A 12,249-nucleotide genomic window follows, 5' to 3' on the forward strand; every position below is an offset into this window, starting at 1 on the left:
GACGATGAACTAACTGTGACATTCAGCAGGAAACAGGCCAGTCTTTCAAGAGAATGTTGAAACAAGTTCATATAAAGCACAACTGAATTTTTCAAATCAATTTAAGCTCCTTCCTCCAATCTAGAGTCTTTTTTTTTCAACATCAAAAGAATCAGATTTTAGTGACTTAAAAGAAAGCTCTCTCTCTAGGTTTTTCACACTTGAATATTTTCACAGTCAAACAAAGAAATACCTAGGAACATGAAAGCTCAACCTCCCCAATAACAACCAACTTAAAACTTGATCGGAATTCAAAGCCTGAAATGCTACCATCAACTTAATTACAGCTGATTTAAACAGCTCTTTTCTTTTGAGTGAATAGTCCAGATTAACTGGGATTTTATCATTAGCTGTTTAAACCAGTATTAGGAAACCCTAGAAGGATATTCTTAAGAATTAAACAAAATTAATTTAAAGTTTCTTACTCCTTTTGGGCTGAATTTCTTTTATTATACTTCATTCACTTAAAATTGCTTGTTCTGTCTAACTTTTAAATGAATATGTCCCTTAGTATTTACATTTCAAGTCTAATGAATGCCAAAACAAATTTGCATTCCTGGGCTTCTTATCTGTGCATACTTTCTAAATAGCAGAGAACTAAAACAACATTTATCTATCTTTTTTTATGCTCAAAATGTTCACCCTATAAATCCAGACTCAATAGTTCAGTAAAAGAATCATCAAGAATATAAAACCATCTATAAGGTATTTATTTCTGCCATAATTCCGTTTCTTCTAATTGATTCTTATCTTTATTTCCAGAAGGAAGATACAGCTAAAAATGGGACAGATGCCTCATAGGTTAAATGACCATATAATTTATCATCCAAATTGGGACACTTCTGAGACTAAAAAGGGGTGCTATAAATAATTAGGCCAGAATCATGGTGCAAACTCAAGAAAACCCAGACATGTGGGTATCGTTTTCCTTGGAGTCCAAGTGAGAGCTCACAGTTTCATTTTAAGGCCCTCTGAGAGTCTTGGGAAGGTTCCCAATGAAAAGGACATATTCAGTCAAAATCCCGGGTGCCACGTTGCAATCCGCTCCTGCCTGCCACAGTACCATACGCCCTCACTTACCCGACCACCATGTCCTTGGGTCCGGCAGTCACAGTGCAGATCCCATCCTCACAGTGTTTTCCCACCAGGCTGTGTGCGTGCAGGTGGATGTTCTTCCCATTTGTGACCAACTGAACAATAACCTTTGCAGGTCCCACATAGTTGCAGATCTACGTAAGAAGCACATTTAAAAAGTTAGTACATCTGACTATACCACAACATGGAAAAATGCTTATGACAAAGCAGTAAGTGTAAAAAGTATGATACAAAAGTAGGCATACCTGTACATACATGACCACAGCTCCATTTTTAAAAAATACGTGATGAACAAATGACGGGATGGAAATAAAGTAAAAGGCTAACGCCGGTTGTTTTGTGCATGGAGGATATACTCCAGGAAGCAGGCCACTTATAATGTTGTATGTATTGTTCAAGTTGGAACAGTACGTCTTAGAGGATGCTGTGTAGCCACGAAACTTCCCCCTTCCTACTAGCTGAGAACACATTTTCATCTGTACCCTCATTACAACTTTCAGTCACAAATGAATTCTGGGTAAAAGATCCACGAGAAGGGAAGTAGGGTTGATGGATTGATGGAAATCAAGGGAAGGAGAAAGGGGAGCAGAAGCAATGTAACCCCAAGTCTTGCCATGAGATTAGGCAGGAAGACAGAGTCTTGTCAGGGACCTGGTTGGCCATGGATACCCAAGCCCATGGACTTGGCCTGTGGTGATCTGTCAGGACACCGCGGCCTTCGGCAGCACTCTCCGCTATGAGCTCTGATAACTGAGTTACATATGTCCAGGTCATGGTAGGTTCTTCAAGTAAGTGCACTCCCTACATGCAAATCCTTAGATCTGACACCTATTCGGCTCTTGTCTTATAAAATTGAATTTTTTTCTATTTAATGTAATTTACCTTCTTAACTGTTGTACCTTTAAAATGATGACAGGAGCCATAAAAAGGAAGTAGCATGGAGATAATGGCATTTAAAGCAAAGACAGCTTGGACACCCTTTCTCCTCTAGTTGGTCCTCCAGCCCCCTATAGTAGACCACAGATTTCTCCCTTGAGAAAGCCCCAATACTAAAATCATAGTAACAGAATAGACCAATGGCTGTATTTTTACTTTCCTGAATCCTATAAGTCAGAATTCTGTGATAAATTCAGCCAAACTATTGAAAATACACTATATTTCCTTAAAGGGTAATCAGCCATCCTGGTTTGCCTGGGACTGAGGGGGTTTCCAGGTCTTTCAGGGCTAACACTGGGAAGAGTTGGTCATCCTATTTCCTTAGCTCATCTTGTCTCTTTTTGAGGAAGTGAGTGACCTAAATCCAGGATCTCCCAACTATACAATCATTAGAAATATTTTAATCTGTATAAGCAGCCCATAGCTTAGAAGGAAAAGAAAGTAGACAGGAATCCCATCTAGCAATGAATCCTTGATGGAAGTCTTTCTGACATTAATTTGAGGAAGAATCTACACTTGCCAATAAAATTTCTTGGAAAAAGACAAAATCCCCTTCAACCAGTCTGCTTCTACTATAAATATCATCAAATGAATTCATATTTCATTGAGGCAGGGTTTTGTTAGGATTTTTTCAGTACCGATTTTTTACCAGTCCAATCTCTCAATGCAAGAGTTGAGAAGCTGATTAGAGCTGGGATTGTCTGGCAGAGGGTTTGGGGGAGAGAGGTTTCCTGCCCTGAGCAAAGGACAGAATCCTTTCTAATCAACAATATAGCTCCCCTGGAAACCCTAGGGCGTCTTTGCCTGAACTTTGGCCCAGAGCTGCTACCAAAGTTTGCTTTCAAATCCTCTAATACCCCTTCTCAAGGAGAAGGCCTTTCCCACGAAGTGGCCTCCTGTCCTCGCAGAGCAAGCTCATCACAAAGATTGCTGAGGGTTAAAGTGGTTTTGACCACCACCTCAAAGCACAGATAATTTCTAGAACATGTATAGCACGTAAAAAAGCCTTCTGGGCATAAAAATAATTATGAACTTAGTGCTTCCCCTTTTATTTTTTTATTTTTTTATTTTTATTTTTTTTTTTTAAGATTTTATTTATTTACTTGACAGAGATAGAGACAGCCAGTGAGAGAGGGAACACAAGCAGGGAGAGTGGGAGAGGAAGAAGCAGGCTCACAGCACAGGAGCCTGATGTGGGGCTCGATCCCACAACGCCGGGATCACGCCCTGAGCCGAAGGCAGACGCTTAACCGCGGTGCCACCCAGGCGCCCCAATGCTTCCCCTTTTAAAACAGGCAGAAGAAAGCCTTTGCCCTTCAGGGTTTGCTCCAAAATTGTTGGTTGTGCCTTCATCGTCCCTGGATCGCCAATGCCAGTTCCGGGCCTTGGTGTCAACGTGTGACATCAGCCTTTGTTAGGATGACATATTCCACAGGGACTCCTTCAGCAGTCAGTGAGCAGTGAAAAGCACTAAACAGAGCTCAGAGCACAGGAATGCACCAGTGCAAGGCATGATGAAACGCTTCGCCTGGGTGAAATCAGGTAGGCTCTCACTTACGCGGAGCACCAGAAGGGATCTAGCGATTAGAAGCCCAATCCCTTTGGATGTCAGGACCCTTCAAGGTCACCACTATGCAGGAATCAGTCACCAGCACTGAAGGAAAGAGTAGGAGGTGTCCTCAAGAAAGTACTCACATCTTTTTCTTGCTATTACTTCACGACCGGAGGGTGTCAAGAATGAGGAACTGAGTAGTCTCTGAGGTAAAGGGACCAGAAAACTTTGCCAGTGACTAATGTGCAGTTTGATCCATTTGAAAGGCTTCGGGTCAGCCTGGCATCGTCTGGTTTTTACATCGACCACAGGGCAACGACAGGGACGCCCCTGGGTTTTGTGGACTTTCCAAAATACTGACTGAAAGAAGAAAGCTGAAGTGTGGGGACAGGAAAAAAAATGATACTATTTTCAGGTTGTATGGCAAATGAAGACAATGGAATTCTAACTTAGGGAGGGCGTACTTCAGAGAGTGCCACCATGCCGGAGAGCTGTTTGCTCCGGATCCAGAAATTCATTTGTTCTACAGAGAATTCGGTTATTTTTATTCAGCCTCACTCCTTCTTTGAATAGTGTGGTTCCCTTGAAAATGAAGTTTACAGAAAGCAACTGTATCTGCCAGGAAGGCTGGGTTATTTTTGAAAGAGTCTGAACATAGCAGGCTCTTAAATGCTAAGGGCTTAAAATACGAGTTAAGCTTTCAATGCAAGCCAGGGAGACAAAGGTGAAAATGGGAGTAATCGGCCACCAAGAGACACTGTACGAGCATGGACTCCAGAGGCAGACTAGCTAGGTTTGAAGACACTTCCACCATTTACTAGCTGTGCGACATTGGGCAGTGTTCGGGTCCTCATCTGGAAAATAGGGAGAAAAATAGGGCCTTCCAGGTTTGTTATGAGGATGAAATATGTTCAAGTTTTTAGAACGCTGCCCAGGAAATAAGAGCAATTTACAGTGTTAACTATTATCTTATTGATTATTGTAACACACTCCCCTACCTAGAGATAGAACTGCCCTCAGATGATTTTTTTTTTTTTTTAAATCCTGTCTAAAGGCAGGGGCTGAAATAAATGACCAATTAAAGCCACTTTTATTCCTAGGGTTAAGTTTTTGTTTTTTTTCCCAGAGTGCCATATTTTATTGGGCTTTGTTAATTTCCTAGTAATAATTGTGCTATTCTAGGAACAGCTATCATTCTTGGAGGTGCTCAGGACTTCTCAGCTTCCTTGATGAAATTAAGCCTTTCTTCCAGGAGCTTTATGACACAATAGCACTGACAACCACAGGTTAGATCTGCTTTTTGAGTAAAAAACAGAAACCTAGAGTCACAGATAATACCAAACTTAGTTAAATCACCTCCTTTTTTTTTTTTTAAAGTTACCCTATCATGCTCTAGCAAAGTTCAAACTGGTTCTTAAAAGGTGACTAAGAGAAGTAGTCTAAAATTTTGTGGGAATCAGAACTTGAAACCTTTGGTTTACTTACTGAGGAAATTTGACCGAATCATTTTGGCAGAAGAGTCAACATGAATGTATGACGTGACACACGAAGGAGTTCTTTTCTGCTTAGTTTTTCTTGTGAAGTGATAACCATGATGATGATAATTGACGAGAAGGAAGAGGGGGAAAAATCCATCATTTTCAAACAGAAATCTACCCTAACTTTACTTGCGTACCTAACTTTGTCCCTCTACCGCTACAGCAGCAGGGCGTCTGATTCGATCCAAGAGCTCTGACGTCAAACTGCCAGGTCAAATCTCTCTGCTGCCATTCATCATATAGCTGGGTCAATAGGGAAAGATGGTGAACATCTCTGGACATCAATTTCTCCATCTTTATAATGAAATGAAATGCACTTGATTTCACAAATTGTAAGGATTAAATGAGTGACTACAGTGCTTACACCTAATGGGATTAGCAATCTCAAATATAAACCCTTTCTCCTATCTAGACTATTACTTCACTGAAAACCAAAACATATCCATTTATTCAGTGAGTATTTCTTAGGCCCCTTCTATGTTTCATGCTCTGCAGCAGGTCGGGGAGTGAGGACTACAATGTGAGTGCAAAACAGACATAACCTCTGTTCTGACAGGAATTAAAGAGTGGGGCTGACAGTACTCGAAGAGACTCACAGAGAAACATAAACACCTAACTGTGAAGCCCTTACAAAAGACATACGTCATAGGGCTCTGACCTGGTCAGGAAATCAGAGAAAGGTTCCTGAGGGAGCAATGAGAGCTGAGCTTTGAAAGAGGGGCAGGAGTGTAACTAGGGAAGGGTGGGTAGGAGACAGTGGGTTGAGAACAGCGTGTTCAATGGCTCTGTGGTGACAGTCCTCCTCATTGTCTCCCCAGCCATACTCATCACCGCTTCTCAGGGTTCCCTGTAAGTGCGTCCAATCTCCCCAGGGGTGTCCCTCCCATCTCTTCCCTATTTAGAACCACTCGTGCTTCAAAGGTAAGACCTAAATATGCATCTTCCATGGCACTCTCCTCACCACTTTAGCCCACAAAACTCCATGACTGTCCCCTTTAGGGGGAATGTGAGTGGACTGGGGCAGGAAAAGCAAATGCAACTTACTGCAACAAGAAGACGGTAAAACCAAGTGGCAACTAAAGGGGTTATTGGCTTACCTCTCTTGCTTGTTAAACTCCCAGGGCATGTACATGTATCCTTCCTGACTCACTGTTCTTACAGAAGGGAAGGGAATGTGTTCACCCAGCTAATCTTCACGTCAGCCCTGTGGGGTCAGTAGTGGTACCCCATTCCGCAGCTGAGGGAACTGAGGCACACGAAGGTGAAGCAAACTGCCATTGTTCTTATAACTGGAGTACTGGGCAGCCCTGTGAACCTGAGTCTGTCCAACTCCAAAGCCCATTCTCAAGTCCCATTCCACAGGCTACTGCTGGCTCCATGACTTTTTCTTTTGTAAAAACCCTGTCTGCCCGTCCTGTACAGCTCTCCTTAGCCTAGTAGGGGGCTGGGATGTGACAGTTATTCCTGAATAACCTGTTTGTTTGGTTTTGTTGGTGTATGTTGTGGGAAAGGAGGTCTCAGAGTTACTAGTGAGGAGGCAGACGTGCACCTGTCCTCTTGCAAGGCTCCTTCATTAAAAAAACCATGCCCCAGACACCATTCAACTACACATTGATTCTTCTCTGTTAGTCTGTATGTCAGATTATAAAACAAAGAAGAAAGAGAGGAGGAGGCACAGGGAGGGGGTTGAAGAAGAAGGAGAAGGAAGATGAGAAGAATAGGAAAAAGTAGGAAAATAATAGTTTTCATTATATATCTTCTCTCGGTGACCAGATTTTACTGTTCTTTATTCTTTGTTGAACACCCAGGAAGTACAGAATAACCTTTATAAAATGAGATAGGACAGAACCATGTCAACACAGTTTCTGGCAAGGGGTAGGAAGATGCTCAGTAAAGCTGGTTCTTTCTTTTTAAGGTAGGGGATTTAAAGTTGACCCAGTCTGGGATCAAATGTCAACTCTTTCTTCTTCTAGCTCTGGGGCCTTACCTATGTTAGGTAACCTCTCTGAGCCTCACGCTCCACTACAAAATGGGCCGGTAATGTGACCTCACACGGCTGCTGAAGGACTACACAGTGCCAGGCACATGGGCAGTTCCAAGGAGGCACCGGTTTCTTTCCTTCCCTTTATTTATAAAGGGCCCGGTTCCGCCTGGGTCTCTCCGTGACCCTTTTGGGTAGACAGAGATGCCATTATCATCCGCACTTTGTAGATAAAGAAGACAGAAGTTCAGACAGATTAAAAAGTGACATAACCCCAGGTCAGACAGCCAAGAGAAGGAGGACCTCGAAATTCATTCTATGTTTTCGGAATTAAGTAAGTGAGGTGTTCTTAGTAATATCCTCTTTGAGCCATTCACCGCGGATGACACGGCTGCTTTTCCAGTAGCGCTCCTGGCCATGCATCGAGTCAGCCACATTCCTTTACCTTGTTTACTGTCCTACTTGTCTGACCAACAGCACATATGACTCAGATGTCGGGCTGGGATAAGAAAGGCGAACTCTGCCATCAATACAACAAAATGTGCTAAGAGGGTGTTACCGACTACACTGAGAGAGGAATAAAAATCCCTGTCTACCTATAACTCTGCTTTCAAACTTCAAGTTTTCTGTCATACTTTGACCTAACATTTCTTTTTTTTGTCTGTTCTATTTTAATTTTCAGTTTTATTACATGAATATAGCTTCTTATAGATCATGATTCTTTCAGAAAATAAGTAACACGTTTTTCTTCAAAAATTATTGGGACTTGTACCTCAAAAGGTATCATTGCCTCATTAGTAAATTACAAATAAATTCTTACCCTTTGTATGGCCCAATCATCCACAATTGCAAAAGAAAAGAGGAGGAGTACACAAAATGTAACATGGATCAATCATGTTACAAATGTTCACTTATAAGCCAGTTTTTTGGAATCGGGGTTTGGTCTAGAGTAGTGGGAATCTGATATATCTCTTACCTTCCTTACCCGCACTACATGCATTCTCAAATTCTTTTTTTTTTTTTTAACAGAGCATACAATATATAGTATCAAGTCAGCCCTTCAAAAAATATTCCAGCTCTGACCACTTCTCCCCACCGCCACTGCTGCTCCCTGGTTTAAAGCCGCGGTGATCTGTCTCCCAACTGTGTTTCCTGTGCCTGCCCCACTTCCCCACCGCCCTTTCTCCTGAGTGATCCTGCTCGAGTCAGCTCATGCCAAGTCTTGTCACTCCTCTGCTCAAAGTCCTCCCAAAGTGAAAGCTGTTGAAGCTGAATGATTAGTACAAGAGGACTCGTTATATTGTTCCAAGTATATATGATTAAGATTTTCACGATAAGAAGTTAAAGGAAAATAACTCCAAACCCTCCAATGCCTTTCCATCTTAACAGTCCTGGGCGATCTGACACCCCCACTCCCATTTCCTCCTTGATCCTGTTTCCTACTGCTCCCCCGCCCAGCAGTCACATCAGCCTGCTTGCTGTTCTTGACCTGGCCAGCTCAACTCCTGCTTGAGAGCTTCTGCACTTGCTGTGTCCTCTGCCGGAACACTCTTTTCTCCAGATACCTGCATGTTCTCTTGCCTTCCTTCCGGCTTTGCAGAATGCCATTCTTTTCGGGGAGGGTGTCACAGCTCACTCTGCGCCTACAGAAATTTGACCACTCCAGTCCCTGTATTCCTTGCTCCTTTCTCTTCCTTTATTTTTCTTTCTACTAATTACTACTTAATTTACAACACACTTTACTTGCATCGATTATTGCCTATCTTCCCAACTAGAATAGAGGCTTTATCAGAGTAGGGACACAAATTCCTTTCCTGGTAAATCCCTGGTGGCTGCAATAATGTTTGTCATATTGTGGGTATTTGATAATTGATTGTTTAGTGAATGCACAATTAAATAATTAAACTATGATTAAAATGTTATCCATGGAAGGCAATTTATTAAAATATAAAGAGCTGAGTTAAGTAGGAAGTGGAAATAAGGTAACTACATTCTTTCTCTGATTATATTATCTTTTCAAAAAGAAAAACAAGGCTACATCCCGGTGTAACCTCTCAACAGGCTATTTAAATTAGAAAAAGATTATTATACATCAGAGCATGACATTAGCCTAAGTTGGTGGCAGGGTGTCTGGGTGGGGGCTCTGGAACCCCAGAATGGTAAGAGGAATCTAACTGCTGAGTGGTAGGAATTCTGGCAGCTGTGGGAAAGGGAAGGAAAGCCCACTCTTAAATCATCTCCCTTAGAAAACTAAGGTAGCAACTCTCCTCTTAAAGTCCAAGACCCCCCCACCATGTCCTTCCCTCTCCCCCCCATAACTGTTGCCCATCAGGCATTCTTCCATAATGCTGAAAAGTCTCAGTCCCTGACTCAAAAATATCTCTATTCTTTTCTTTGTTACTGCCCTCAGGGACCCAGAATTCATATTTCTGGTCCACCTCAATTTCACAGTCCCTTCCTCCCCATGTGAGAGGGCTCTTCTTTGATGTTCGCTCTGGTGACTGACAGGAATAACCACCCTGCAGGACTCCATCATGACACAGCACAGCTACACCTGCAAGATCCCAATCTACTGGGGCTCCTTTTTCTTTTTTTTTTCCCCTGGGCTTCCTTCCCATAAAGAGATCAGGCTCTGGAGTCAGACAGTCCTGCCTCTGAATCCTGGCCCCTCCCATTACTAGCTGTGCGATCCTGGGAGAGAGAGTTAGCTTTTTTGACTTATTTTCCCATCCGTATAATGAGAATGCAAATACATAATTCTGAATTTTCACAAGGATTAAAGAAGATCATTTAAAGTGTCTGGTGTAGTTCTCATACATGGCAGGCACAAAATAAAGGACAGTGATTCTCATTTGTCTCTTTGTGCCTTAAGCAGATTATCTGCAGTTGAGATATCCTCACACTTTGTTGAGAAGGTGGAAACCACTGCATGCGAATCTGTTTAACCTCCTTCTCCTTACTGTTTCCCAGGCTCAAAATGTCCCTGTTCACATATCCTCCCCTAATTCCGAGAAAGGTAGGTCTGTTCCCTTTTCCAGAGTTAACCACTCTGTTTTTGCCCTTAGTGCCTACTTATTCCAGACCTCCTTAAATTACCCTCCTCCCTTCCTCTCATAAGGACCCTCCTCTTAGTCACAAAACAAATACAGTCTTCTCTCTTATTCTGAAAAATCCCTTTCCTGATAATGATGATGACAACTGTAAAGGTTAGCATTTATTCAAACCTACGGGCCAGGCACGACACCAAGAAATACAGAAATATAGAATGATTCTTTCATTTCCTCTTTTCCCTAATAACCCAGTGAAGAAGGTTCTTAAAAGGTACTCACACCGGCTTCAGGGCCATTCTCTTTCTCCTTACCAAGTGTGCAGGCAGAGCTCTCATCACCTATGCTGTACTTAACCTGTAGCCTTTTGCAAATGAACTAAATCCCCACTCCCCCAAATGAAAAAGTGCTTCCAGGTCATGATTGGACTCCCTGTTTCCAAACACACTAGCCATTTCTTATTCTTCATTTCACTTAACCTCTCAGAAACCTGGGCTGTCTTATCATTCCCTCCTAGAAATTCTCCCCTCGCACTTTTTGGGCACTTCTGCTACGGTGCTCTCCTTCCTCCCCAAAGAGATGTTTCTTCAGAGATTCAGTCCTTGGTCCACTTCTAATCTGTACCACAATCACTCTCTTGACGTTCTTATCTTGTCTCCCAGATTTAATGGTCTGGGAGTGCCAAGCAGATAACTCCTTAATTTAAAACCCATGTGTTTACCTTCCTCTTAAGCATCTGTAACACTGCCAGCTACCTGTAGAGTATCTCCCTATCCATAACATCTTTATAACTCGAACTGTCCGTGACCGAATTAATCGCCTTTGTTCTGGAACCCACTCTACTGGTAGATGAAACCACTTCCTTCTAAACAATTGCACTGGAATCCTCCCTATCATCTTAGACTCTTCCGCTGTCTTCCACAGTCTATCAGTTGCCAAATTTCAGCAACTGTCCTCAAATCTCTGGCATTTGTCTCTCTCTCCTGTTCTCATTGCCTTAGTTTTTATCCATCTCAGCCTCAACTCTGAGTTTAACTCAAAGAATCAGTGCAGTTCTTCTACCTGGTGCCCCGGTGCCTTTCCCCTCCAAAGTCCCGCAGCACGTTGCTACCAGGTTTATAGCACTGAATATAGTTTATAGGGCTGAGTATAGATCCTCATGCTTGTCTTAAAACTTGCATAATAATCCACCCGTTTCCCCCCAAATCCTTGAGCCTTACACAACTTGGCCCTGTCATACCTCTCTAGCCTTATTCCTGCCTTTCTCTTTCACGGACTCTTCACACAAGCAGAATCGTTCACTATTCCCATCCAACCTCAGGTTTCTATTTTTGAGGCTCTGCTGCTGATTCTTCTGCTTGTGCTCTTTTCTCCAGTTAGAGGTTTGCTTTCAAATGTCTACCTTTCCCTCAAGACCCAGGCCAAAATGCAATCTCTGCCTCCAAGTCTTCCATGACCACCCCAACTAGCTGGCTCTTCCAAGTTTGTCTCTGTCGTGGAGCCATGAGGCCACCCATTCTCCCATTCAAAAAAACAAAACAAAACACCCACACAACTTTACTCAGCCCCCTCCACGGCAGCTAAGGTGCTGATTAGGTAGTGGTGAGCGAAACAAACACAGTATTTTCATCTTGCAGCTATTTTAGGGCATATTTTAGTTCCCCTATTAAACTGATTGATCCTTGAGGACAAAGGTGCCGTTTAATTCTTCTGTCCGTTTCCCCAACCCCCAGCACAGAAACAAAACCGATTTAATCAATCCTTCTTAAACGAATTAATGACTCTGGTTTGAGCTCAGGTTTCAGCACCAAATAAATAAATGAATGAATGAATAAATAAGTAAATAAATAAAGAACTAATGACTGAATAAATATTTGGCTCCAGGCTGCAAGGAGTAAGGAAGGAGCAGCAAAGTGAGGCACCAGTGAGCAGTGAGGAGAGGGGGCTGACAGCAGGGCCCACCAGGTTATCTTGCCCTGAGGTCACTGTCCTGTAACAGGGTTTGTCTCAGGAATATTACCAGGAGGGATTGCCCGGAGGAGTTTCTGAAAAGTTTTAACA

At 42.6% G+C, this 12,249-nt stretch overlaps 1 protein-coding gene across 6 annotated transcripts in view; it reads right to left on the reverse strand.

Moving 5' to 3' along the window:
* The window catches only part of NFKB1 (nuclear factor kappa B subunit 1), a 113,068-nt gene that overhangs the window by 47,024 nt on the left and 53,795 nt on the right, over positions 1 to 12,249 (reverse strand). For all 6 annotated transcript variants that reach the window (XR_002142152.2, XM_034671447.1, XM_011221346.3 and 3 more), the window contains one exon: positions 1,120 to 1,268. Coding sequence is in view for 5 of the 6 variants with exons in the window: in XM_034671447.1 (XP_034527338.1) it covers positions 1,120 to 1,268 (149 nt within the window). In the remaining variant the exon portion in view is untranslated. The remainder of the gene's footprint in view (positions 1 to 1,119; positions 1,269 to 12,249) is intronic.

The sequence above is a fragment of the Ailuropoda melanoleuca genome, chromosome 11, assembly GCF_002007445.2.
Source record: "Ailuropoda melanoleuca isolate Jingjing chromosome 11, ASM200744v2, whole genome shotgun sequence".
In the NCBI taxonomy this organism is placed as follows: domain Eukaryota; kingdom Metazoa; phylum Chordata; class Mammalia; order Carnivora; family Ursidae; genus Ailuropoda; species Ailuropoda melanoleuca.